At 43.3% G+C, this 12,157-nt stretch overlaps 1 protein-coding gene across 1 annotated transcript; it reads right to left on the bottom strand.

Moving 5' to 3' along the window:
- Positions 1 to 9,980: 9,980 nt before the first annotated feature.
- Positions 9,981 to 10,853, bottom strand: LOC134288729 (uncharacterized). Its single transcript, XM_062854483.1, has one exon. The coding sequence runs from the start codon at positions 10,851 to 10,853 to the stop codon at positions 9,981 to 9,983; it is 873 nt and encodes a 290-aa protein (XP_062710467.1).
- Between the last annotated feature and the right edge of the window lie 1,304 nt (positions 10,854 to 12,157).

Genomic DNA, 12,157 nt, shown 5'->3' on the forward strand with positions numbered 1-12,157 from the left:
TGCTGTTGAAAACTCAGTAAAAAGATGGAAAAAAGTACTGAATTCAGTGAAAAAATTACCGAGCTGAAACATCTGAGTCTTAGTGTGTGGGAATCTCTTAGAAACGCGCCTGAGATCTCACTGTACCTTTTTTGGAACGCCCCTGAGACCTGCAGAAACTCCCAAGCAACCCGCTGAGGCCATCTGTGACCCTCCTGCGACCTCCAGAAAACGCTCCTGAAACCCCACCTCCTTTAAAGTCTCTGAATCTCGCTGAGTTCATCTGAAACCCTCTGAGATCTCCTGGTACCCCCTGAAACTCCTTGGTGTTGTGACCGGAGGAATCCTAATTGCTTCTGTACTTCTTAACGTTCGTTGAAAGACTGATTTGATATCTCTGAAGACTTGTCATACTGTCATTTTCAAAGCCTACTATTCTTTTCTAACGACTCATGACTATATTCTATCCTTCTCAACATTGCTTCCCATCTCTACTCCTAAAAGTTCAGCAAGCACATGTTTTTGTTATTAATGGTTCCCAAGAAAATGTGAGTTTTCTTTTCTTTTCATTGAATGCCATACTAAAACAAATTATCAAATTGGCATCTGTGCAATAGCTCAACTTGCAGATGTACAATCAATTAATTTATTGAAAACAATTATACAAGTGGACTGTTGTTTCGCTTGCTTTCTAAATAATTTTGTTGATAGTACTTAAGTACAAAAGTTCCACACATTATTAGTTAATCATCAACATTTTAGGATATTAATACTTCGTTAACAGTTTTAAATCAGTTAGGGGATTAATTAAACAAATCGAATAACTGCGTAATGAGATGACTGTCTAATTTTTAAAATGTTTCATGAAAGTACGAATGAAATACTCCAAGATTGCCTTGGCGATCGCAAAGTTTAATCAGAATAATAATTAATCGACAGTTCACGCTGGTAAGTGAATCCCCTAGTATCTTTTGTAAATAATAAGGCAATCATGTATAATTTCCATCACTTATTGTTTTACATCGGTCGATCTTGTATGTATATATTACAATAATTTAGTACAGCAATCCTCAGGCCAATTTTTTTAACTGATCGTATAGCAGCACCTGGATCGATTTGTGAATCATTCAACACGTTATTCTTGATTATTTCTGGAGTACAACAACTTCCATAAGAAAAATTGCAAGGAATTCTGCGGCAACACAGAGAACTAGACATCACGTGCGGCCCGCGGGCCGCACTTTGGTAACCACGGATTTAGTAGTACTCTTCACCTTATAGTGCTACAAAGTATTTGTGCTGGCAAATTGCGATAAGTTATAGTGAAATAGTGAAATGCTTCGTGCGCCGTTTGCTTTATTGTAAAACAAACATAATACTTTAGGCATTACAAATCCAAACTACCATTTTGAATTGTGTACTATGTTCAATCTTTTCTCAGTCAGATCAGCATCACGATCAGAAATGAGTTAAAATACTGTTTGTATCTACGTAAATGACAAGCAATGATTTGATATTACAGGGTCAATCTTGAGTTCAATGTTCAAACTAAAAACAGATCGCAGTCATATAACAACCATCAGAATACTTGATCAGACTATTAAAATAATTTTGACGTATGTTTTCGTTAACATAAAATGAACATGAGAACAAGCAGTCAACGCATTACTCACTTGCCGAAAGTTTTCTTAAGTATCATCCAATCTTATTTCCAATTCAACGGTCTCAGTGGTAGGGGGTGGAAGCTCAGGTAAAATATTATCTCCTGGGCGCCCATTAAAAACACCACCCCCGGCGAAGACTGGCGCTCGAGCCTAGCTATTTAGCACTGTAGTTGGAGGAAATGCCAATGCAGAACCCGTAGCTTCCGGGAAGGTAAGCCCAGCTCCCTGGGTTAGTGGGTTGGTGTCAGGCCCTGCGAGCCAGCCGTAAAAAAGACTAGCACCGGAAAATCAACAAGAGAAGAATGCGAACCGATACCAATGGCGACGACCACAGCGACGAAAAGGGACTTGCGATTGGAAGCTCGGTACGTGGAACTGCAGATCTCTCAACTTCATCGGGAGCACCCGTATACTCGCCGATATACTGAAGGACCGCGGGTTCGGAATCGTAGCGCTGCAGGAGGTGTGTTGGACAGGATCTATGGTGCGAACGTTTAGAGGTAATCATACCATCTACCAGAGTTGCGGCAACACACGTGAGCTGGGAACAGCTTTTATAGTGATGGGCGACATGCAGAGGCGCGTGATCGGTTGGTGGCCGATCGACGAAAGAATGTGCAGGTTGAGGATCAAGGGCCGATTCTTCAACATTAGCATAATAAACGTGCACAGCCCTCACTCCGGAAGCACTGATGATGACAAAGACGCATTTTACGCGCAGCTCGAACGCGAGTACGACCGCTGCCCAAACCACGACGTCAAGATCATCATAGGGGATCTAAACGCTCAGGTAGGCCAGGAGGAGGAATTCAGACCGACGATTGGAAAGTTCAGCGCCCACCAGCTGACGAACGAAAATGGCCTACGCCTCATCGATTTCGCCGCCTCCAAGAACATGGCCATTCGTAGCACCTTCTTCCAGCACAGCCTCCCGTATCGTTACACCTGGAGATCACCACAACAAACGGAATCGCAAATCGACCACGTTCTGATTGATGGACGGCACTTCTCCGACATTATCGACGTCAGGACCTATCGTGGCGCTAATATCGACTCCGATCACTACCTGGTGATGGTTAAACTGCGCCCAAAACTCTCCGTTATTAACAACGTACATTACCGGCGGCCGCCCCGGTACGATCTAGAGCGACTGAAGCAACCGGATGTCGCCACCGCATACGCGCAGAATCTCGAGGTAGCGTTGCCGGACGAGGGTGTGCTCGATGTGGCCCCTCTAGAGGACTGCTGGAGTACAATGAAAGCAGCCATCAACAACGCAGCCGAGAGCACTATCGGGTACGTAGAACGGAGTCGACGAAACGATTGGTTCGACGAGGAGTGCAGAGCGGTTCTGGAGGAGAAGGATGCAGCGCGGGCGGTAATGCTGCAGCATGGAACCCGACAGAATGTGGAGCGATACAGACAGAAGCGGAAGCAGCAGACCCGTCTCTTCCGGGAGAAAAAGCGCCGCCTGGAAGAAGCGGAGTGCGAGGAAATGGAACTGCTGTGCCGTTCACAGGAAACACGCAAGTTCTACCAGAAGCTCAACGCATCCCGCAAAGGCTACGTGCCGCAAGCCGAAATATGCAGGGATAAGGAAGGGAGCCTCCTGACGGACAAACGTGAGGTGATCGAAAGGTGGAAGCAGCACTTCGACGAGCACCTGAATGGCGAAGAAAATGTAGGCACGGAGGACCAAGGCAGTGGAGGAAATGACTATGTTGGTGCAGCAGAGGACGGGAACGAACCAACTCCCACGCTGAGGGAAGTTAAGGATGCCATCCACCAGCTCAAAAACAACAAAGCGGCTGGTAAGGACGGTATCGCAGCAGAACTCATCAAGATGGGCCCGGAAAAGTTGGCCACCTGTCTGCACCAGTTAGTAGTCAAGATCTGGGAAACCGAACAGCTACCGGAGGAGTGGAAGGAAGGGATAATCTGTCCCATCCACAAGAAAGGCGACAAGTTAATGTGTGAGAACTTTCGAGCGATCACCGTTTTGAATGCCGCCTACAAAGTGCTATCCCAGATCATCTTCCGTCGTCTTTCACCTAAAGTAAATGAGTTCGTGGGAAGTTACCAAGCCGGTTTCATCGACGGCCGGTCGACAACGGACCAGATCTTCACCGTACGGCAAATCCTCCAGAAATGCCGTGAATACCAGGTCCCAACGCATCACCTGTTCATCGACTTCAAAGCGGCATACGACAGTATCGACCGCACAGAGCTATGGAAAATTATGGACGAGAACAGCTTTCCCGGGAAGCTGACTAGACTGATAAGAGCAACGATGGACGGTGTGCAGAACAGCGTAAGGATTTCGGGTGAGCTATCCAGTTCATTTGAATCTCGACGGGGACTACGACAAGGTGATGGATTTTCCTGCCTACTATTCAACATCGCCCTGGAAGGTGTTATGCGACGAGCCGGGCTCAACAGCCGGGGTACGATCTTCACGAAATCCAGCCAATTTGTCTGTTTTGCGGATGACATGGATATTATTGCCAGAACATTTGGAACGGTGGCAGAACAGTACACCCGCCTGAAACGTGAAGCAGCAAAGGTCGGACTGGTGGTGAATGCGGCTAAGACAAAGTACATGCTGGTAGGTGGGACTGAGCGAGACAGGACAAGCCTTGGCAGCAATGTTACGATAGACGGGGATACTTTCGAGGTGGTAGAAGAATTCGTCTACCTCGGTTCCTTGCTAACGGCTGACAACAACGTGAGCCGTGAAATACGAAGGCGCATCATCAGTGGAACGATCTGCGGACCCTACGCAGAGTGCGGAACTGGAGACATACAGCCATGGACCGAGTGGAATGGAGGCGGCTACTATGTACAGCAGAGGCCACCCCGGCCTTAGCCTGACCGGTAAGGTAAGTATCATCAGTGGAAGTCGTGCCTACTATGGGCTCCAGAAGAAACTGCGGTCAAAAAAGATTCACCCCCGCACCAAATGTACCATGTACAAGACGTTACTAAGACCGGTGGTCCTCTACGGACACGAGACATGGACGATGCTCGAGGAGGACCTGCAAGCACTCGGAGTTTTCGAGCGACGGGTGCTAAGGACGATCTTCGGCGGTGTGCAGGAGAACGGTGTGTGGCGGAGAAGGATGAACCACGAGCTCGCTGCACTTTACGGCGATCACAGAATCCAGAAAGTGGCCAAAGCTGGAAGGATACGGTGGGCAGGGCATGTTGTAAGAATGCCGGACAACAACCCTGCAAAGTTGGTGTTTGCTAACCATCCGGTTGGTACAAGAAGGCGTGGAGCGCAGAGAGCACGATGGGCGAACCAGGTGGAGCGTGATCTGGCGAGTGTTGGGCGTGACCGAGGATGGAGAGCTGCAGCTGCAAATCGAGTATTATGGCGGCAAATTGTTGATTCAGTATTATCATGAATTTGATGTGAACTAAATAAATGAATGGTCTCAGTGGTACTCGTGGACTGTATTGTATGCATTTTTTTCATCCCATTCCTTGCTCCATTCTCTGACAATCGTATGGTCGTAGCGTGCATCATTTTCCAAAAGTAGTTAAAAATTCATCGAGGTAAGCCATGAAAACAAAACATATCAGCTGTCAACACTTTTACTGTAGTCTCAGAATCTTTAGTCCATTTCCACATCATTCAAATGACCATTTTCAAAATTTTAGCCGGATATTTCTAAGTCTACAAATCTGTGCTGCGGTTCAGACAGCTTCAGACTAAGTTTGTCTTCAATCATCCAAGTGCTAATCCATCCATCCCATAATTTGAAACGACCCAAATATAACTGACGTGCAAAGGCCAGTTTACTAAATATGGACTTGGCTTCTTGGCTATTCAAGCTGAAGAAGTTTACCACCGGGAGCCGTTCCAATCAAGCTTTGTACTTCTGCTGTATAATTTTCGTCAAACTAGCGCTCAATGTTCATATTTGGATGATGAATCCTTGAACGACAAAAATACTGCCAATAAGCATCTGGCTACTTTCTTTGGACAATTTTTACCACTTCATTTATCCGTGCATTTCCATGACAGTGGCGTGTAATGCAACCTTATACGGTCAAAACCGAGTCTAGTTTCTACTTCAAGAACTTAGTGAAATTTTGGTTTTCCGCCTTCTCTGTCGGGAACCAACTAATGGGAACTCTGCCTTCTCTATCAGAGCCCAAGCTGTTTATTTTTTTTGTGATACTCTGCCTTCTCTATCGGAGACCAACTTATGGAAACTCTGCCTTCTCTATCAGAGCCCATTTTCTTTGAAGTATGTACCATATGTAATGTATGTACCGCGATAATAGCCCAATATGTATACCATGTAGAACTTCGATATCATGACTCAGTAAAGAAAAAAAAATAAAGCATACCATTGCATTTTGACCTAGTTTAAAGATTCAGACTTGGGTTTAGCTTCCAACATTTCGAATAACGTTTCATTTTTGTCAATTTAAGAAATTTTGAAGGATTCACTTCCGCTTGTGGGAGACTCGACTGCACCATTGTTGTGACCGGAGGAATCCTAATTGCTTCTGTACTTCTTAACGTTCGTTGAAAGACTGATTTGATATCTCTGAAGACTTGTCATACTGTCATTTTCAAAGCCTACTATTCTTTTCTAACGACTCATGACTATATTCTATCCTTCTCAACACTTGGGACCCCCTGAAACGCTCTTGAAACCTCCATTTGGTCTCCTCTACAAACGTCCCCTGCTCGCCGATGTCATAGTTACCGTCGTTACATTTGCTTATGGCTTATGAACAGTATTAGTTCTGGATAGCTGTCTTTCTTATAATGCATAGTGCCAAAAAAAAGGTGCATAAATTAAAAGTGTATAAAAATAAACTGCATAAAAAGACATTCTACACGCTCAGAAAACCGTTCTGATAAACGTGAACAAACAAACGTAAATATGAGAACCAGCAAATATACACCGTGAACTGGAACTAGTTCCAGCTGTCAGTATGGGCGTTCTAGAAAACGTGAAATCAGTAACAAATTTTGAAAACGACGTATAATCAATGGTGTAGCATTGATTATACGTCGTTTTCAAAATTTGTTACTGAAATCTAGTTCACGGTGTACATTTCTTATTGTTGTTATCGTTGCTACACGGTAAAAACTCTGCACGCTCGATGTAAGGGAAAAATCCCTTAACTATTCAACATCCCAATCAACATGATCAGAAATGCTATTCCTTTGGAATCGCAATGCTGTCAATGTTGATTTCAGAACCAAAACAAACCCACCGGAGAAATCAACTGAAAATCACTTTGATTTGCACTACTGTATAAAGCAGTACGATCCAAAGTGAAAAGCTATTGATTTGGTGATGATTGTTTTGGGCATGAAAGTAAATATAGATGACAGGTGGTAGAAAGTGCTTAGCTTCGGTACGCACCTATCTAACAGATGTGAAATAGTCTAGTGGGAACACAGAAGATCGTGAATCTCAAGGTTCTGGTATCGAATCTGGGTGTGGTGAACATTATTTTTTTAATTCTAGTTTTGAAATCAAAACATTGTCAATAATGAATTGAAGTGAAGTTTCATTGAAATTGAAGAGGCATTGAATGTTCTTTTTCGAATGATATTGAATTGATATCAAACAGATTAGACAGTAGTGCGAATTCAAGTGCTAATCAGTTTATATCACAGTGCAGATTTTGTACATATATGCATAGTTCTCGTTTGTTCCCGTTGCCGTGACTGGGAGTTCACGTACACGGAGAAACTCAAGTACCTAAATTTGAGTATTTTTAAACTCACTTTTGAGTTCTTTTTTGTCTTCTCTCTCATCCACTCTCTTTGTTGTTGTCAGAGAGAGCGAAGAGCAAAACAACTGAACTATGCCAGTTCGGTGCGGGAAGCCAAAATTGAGTAAACAGCATAGAACTCAAATTTGAGTATTTTGAACTAGCAGTTGTGTGAAAAAACTTAGCCGGTAGGTACTTTGCCGCACGGGGTCAAATGTAAAAAACCCACTTCAACATCGCTTCCACGAACTCAAATATGGGTTCCCGCATGCAACCCCGAAGTTGGGTGAAAAAAAACTTATATTTGGGTACTTTGTTTTCTCCGTGTATATCGGAACGGATTTTTTTGCGTGTAGTGTACTTTTTTGCAATACTCTTCACCTAACTTTTGACAAGGTCGTACATAAAAATTAATTTTCTTTTTTAAAAAGAACTGTAATTCCAAAACGGTTTGTGGAAATGATGTCTTCGAAGATGTTTGAGGATACTTAAATGACCTTTAGAAAAAAAAACTACACTGAGGTAAAACACATTGTCATCTAACATAGACAATGGTTGCTTTTGTCTTTATTAAAGTGACTTTCAGCCCTTGGCTGGGTCGTCTTCAATGATTGCGATTTAGAGTGCGAGTCAGTATCAAGTAGTTGCCTGTCATTGTCGTGTAGATCATAGGTTCCCAAACTGTGGGTCGCGACCTCCCAGGGGGGTCGTCGGCCTTCGGAAGGGGGGTTATGAGAGACAGTTTCACTTTATTGATATTGGTATAAGTGTTGATTATATGTTTATGTTATAATATTTTTTAGATGATGATGGTTACAATAACTTTAAAGTACATATCAGTAACACATATTGAAAACGACGTATAATCAATGGTGTAGCATTGATTATACGTCGTTTTCAAAATTTGTTACTGATATAGTCATTGTTTAAGAGTATAATAAAATTGCGGTTTTTTTCGGTTTCATGAAAAAGTTCAATTTCTTTTTAGTATTTAAGTTTACATTTTCCCTGGTGGGTCGCGATAAATCAGCCCAGTAGCGAGGGGGGTCGCCAACCAAAAAAGTTTGGAAACCTATGGTGTAGATATTGACCAGGCTCTACAGTGATAGTGACGGTGGTGCAAAATCAGTAGTCAACTGACATGACTGATGATCAAACAGCTCTAGCTTTGGGATGGACTGGAAATACTCCAATAGAGAACCATAAATATGATTACTGGTACACTTAGCCTACTAATCTATATTGAGTCAAGCAATACGATCATCTCGTGTAGCAGTTTAACAAAAGCAACTGGAATTTATTTTTTGCAATTTCTCATCGTAATAGGCTGTTTTACCTCACGCAAATCTGACAGGAAAAGGCCTACTTTCCCACACCAAATTAACAGTGCTGTAATGGTTCATTACAGCACTGATTTGCGTTGCGTAATGAACTATTACAGCACTATTTTCAGTTTAGGTCAACTTCTTGATGCTTTCCCGACGCAGTTTTGAAAAATTGTGACAACTGCACAGTTTAACCTATTATGATCAGATTTTCTTAAGCATTGGCTATGAACATCAGTGTGCAGTTTGATGAACAAGTTTTGTTGAAAACTATCCTTAAGGGTAATTTATGAAATTGCAAAAAACGTTGTACGCAACTGTCGTGTTTTCACGAATAAGATTTTAAAATAAAATTAATTTCCAAATTTTCGGAGCGAAACCAAAATCGAACCGCTGCTCACAAAATTCGTTCACAGAATGACGAGTTTATTTTCCTTCTCTTTCATCTAGCCAAATGACTTCCGGCTCGGACTTTGCGTTTCGACTTGCGTTTTTCTCTTTCTTCTATCCTGAAACCTTCTATCTACCCCCTTCAGAAGTTTCTGTCAAAGCACCATCGATAAAACAGTCCTGCAGTGCATGATGCACGGTAATATTTTTTCTCTTAGAAGTAATGAATATCAGCCGCGTATATAAAAGAATCATTCTTTTTTTTTTATTTATTTATTTATTTATTTATAATCAATTTTAAATAACATAAAAGGCAGCACAGCTACGAATGTATTTATTTATTATTTAGAATTGTCAGAAAGTTAAGGGGTTATATATTATCCATTTCACTACATCCTTCTCCTTCTGTACTCTTTTATTAAAATATGCATTCAAGACGATCAGTAAACTACCATAGATAGAAAAATAATATTGAAAATCATGATCAAGTAAAAGCTTAAAGCCTCTTTAAGGAAATTCATGATAATTCTCTACAAAGGTTAGTTTTGTTCGCAGTCTACAAACATTGCTGAAAGACAACCAACAACCCCTCTAAAACAAAAATCCAGAATACCCCTCCCTCATGTTACGCACCAAAATAATGTTTCTGCCACTTCTTTCACCCTCAATAAAAAAATACTATGGAATTGCTTACTTACCATGCCTTAACTATATTCCACCCACCAGGACTCATACTACCAATTAAAAAAACAAAGCAAGTCAGTTATTTTACCCTTTTATTACCAATCAAAGTTTGCTTTGGTTTCCATGGCACTTGCAAAACTGCTTTTCATCCTTTGCATTGCTTCACGAACATCATTTCGCAGATTGGAAGCTAGTGGAACACACGGTACACGAAATTGTCATCCAGCCGGGCAGGACGTTTTATCAAATCTCTCTTGCGAAGCGATCGTGACTCCTTGACTGGCTGATCCAAAACTGAATCGTTCCCTGACTCTCCAGCGGCATTCTCAAGTATTGAAGTTCCGTTGAGATTTCCTTGGGATTCCATCACCTCCACTGAAACTCCATTCGACCCGCAATCAGGTGCTTTTTTGATTTCCCGAATATTTCTTGCATATTGCACACCTGCTTTACTCATGATAACAACTTTTGACCCCTCTTTAGCCACAACTCTGAAGCGTTCCGCTGAAAATGTCGGATCCGTTTTCGACCGTTTTTGTTGGGCAAGCAAAACCACGTCACCGATTTTGATGTCGGAGTCTTTGGCACCACGCACCGAATCCGCATATACTTTACTCGCAAGTTTTGCTTCCGCGTCTCGATCACGAACCTCCGTACGATCAAGCTCCTCGTTCGATGAACCATCCCACAAGCTTGGGAACGTGCCCCGATGTTTCCACCCTACCATTAATTCGAAAGGGGTTACCAACAGCCGTGAGTGTGGGACCAGCGTATTGTGTCGGTGGACGTACTCTTGAAGCGCAACCCGCCAATTTCTACCATCAAGTCGGGAGGCAGACAGAGCTTTTAGGATTCCCTGGTTCTGCCTTTCGACGGCTCCGTTGGACTGCGGACTTAGAGGTATAGCTTTGCGTATTTCAATCCCTTTGTCCTTCCAGAAATCGACGAAAGCTGTGCTTTGGAACGGCGGCCCGTTGTCGCTCTGCATAACGATTGGCAGTCCCCAGATCTGAAACACTTCACTCAATGCAGAGTTCGTGCTATCCGCATCCATAGACTTCATCTCGACTACATGGAGGTATCGAGAATATGTGTCGATCACGACCAAAAACTCCCCCGATCCAAAATTGGGTACAGACAAGAAATCAATTTGGAGTACTTCCCATGGACCCTCCGGAAGTTCTCTTGACACGAGCGGAACCGGAGGGTTGCGTTTAGACAGGAGTGCACAAGTTTCACAACTCTTAACAAACCGGGAAACCTCAGCAGACATTTTCGGCCACCAGAAAAATTGGCGCATTATGCGCTTCATGGCCACCTCACCTACATGCCCTCCATGAGCTGATTCAAGGGCCCTGACCCGAAGAGATTGAGGGAGAATGGTACGCTCATCCTTGAAAACTAAAGGTCCGAGACAGTGTATCCTTTTCCTTTGAGCCTCGTAGATCCTTATTTCATTCGACCATTTCTTCTTTTCCAGCGCTTCCCGTACCAGTCGTAGTTCAGCATCATCTTCCGACGCACTTTCAATTTCTGACCACGTGAGCTCCATACATCCTACGTCCAAGGCACGCAAAAAGTGTTTTTCCTCATCGTCATCGAAACATTCAGTTTCCTGCGTCACAGGAATTAGCCTTGACAGGGCATCTGCTACATTCTCGTCTCCAGGAATTCGCTTAACAGTGAAATCAAAGGACTGCAACCTCAATGCCCATCCTTCAGCACGCGTTACTGCTCTCCTACCCAATCGGTGGCTGGCGTTGTAGATATACTCGTTGGCCTCCGCATCCGTCCGGACGACGAACGTCGTCGTTAACAAGTAACAGCTGAATCGCTCCACTCCCCAGACAACCGCGAGGGCTTCTTTCTGCGTTTGTGGATAACGCTGCTCCGTAGATGATAGAACTTTTGAAGCACAAGCAATGATACGAGGCTGGTTGATTACGGTATGTAATTAATGTTTCTTCACCTTGTATCGTTACAAACGATCGGATGTGGGTACGAAGTGTCATACGTGCTACACGTACGCCAGAAGAAATATGTTGATATGGGAATGAGGGACCCCAACTCAATTCCTTCACATCATGCACATCGCCGAAATGACGCAAAAAAACCGTCACATCTTCATTGCTCACACTCTCGGAGAGGTCATGAACTTTGACCTCAGTGCAACCGTTGTCAATCACCAACCGTATTCGATGCTTGCTGCCTTGCACCTCCAGCTCATGGCGCCCGTCGTGTTCTTCAACTATTTTTTCAGCCATTGCTTGGTCCACACATTTCACATGCACACACTTCGAAGCATGATTAATCTGCAGGCGCTTCACTTGATTAGGATGTATATTTACCTAGTGTCCGATTAACGAA

Source organism: Aedes albopictus, chromosome 1 (genome assembly GCF_035046485.1).
Source record: "Aedes albopictus strain Foshan chromosome 1, AalbF5, whole genome shotgun sequence".
Lineage (NCBI taxonomy): Eukaryota > Metazoa > Arthropoda > Insecta > Diptera > Culicidae > Aedes > Aedes albopictus.

What these genes read in the sequence shown, in the direction of transcription:
- LOC134288729 (XM_062854483.1), bottom strand. Translation starts at nt 10,853, where the DNA reads ATGAAGTCTATGGATGCGGATAGCACGAACTCTGCATTGAGTGAAGTG.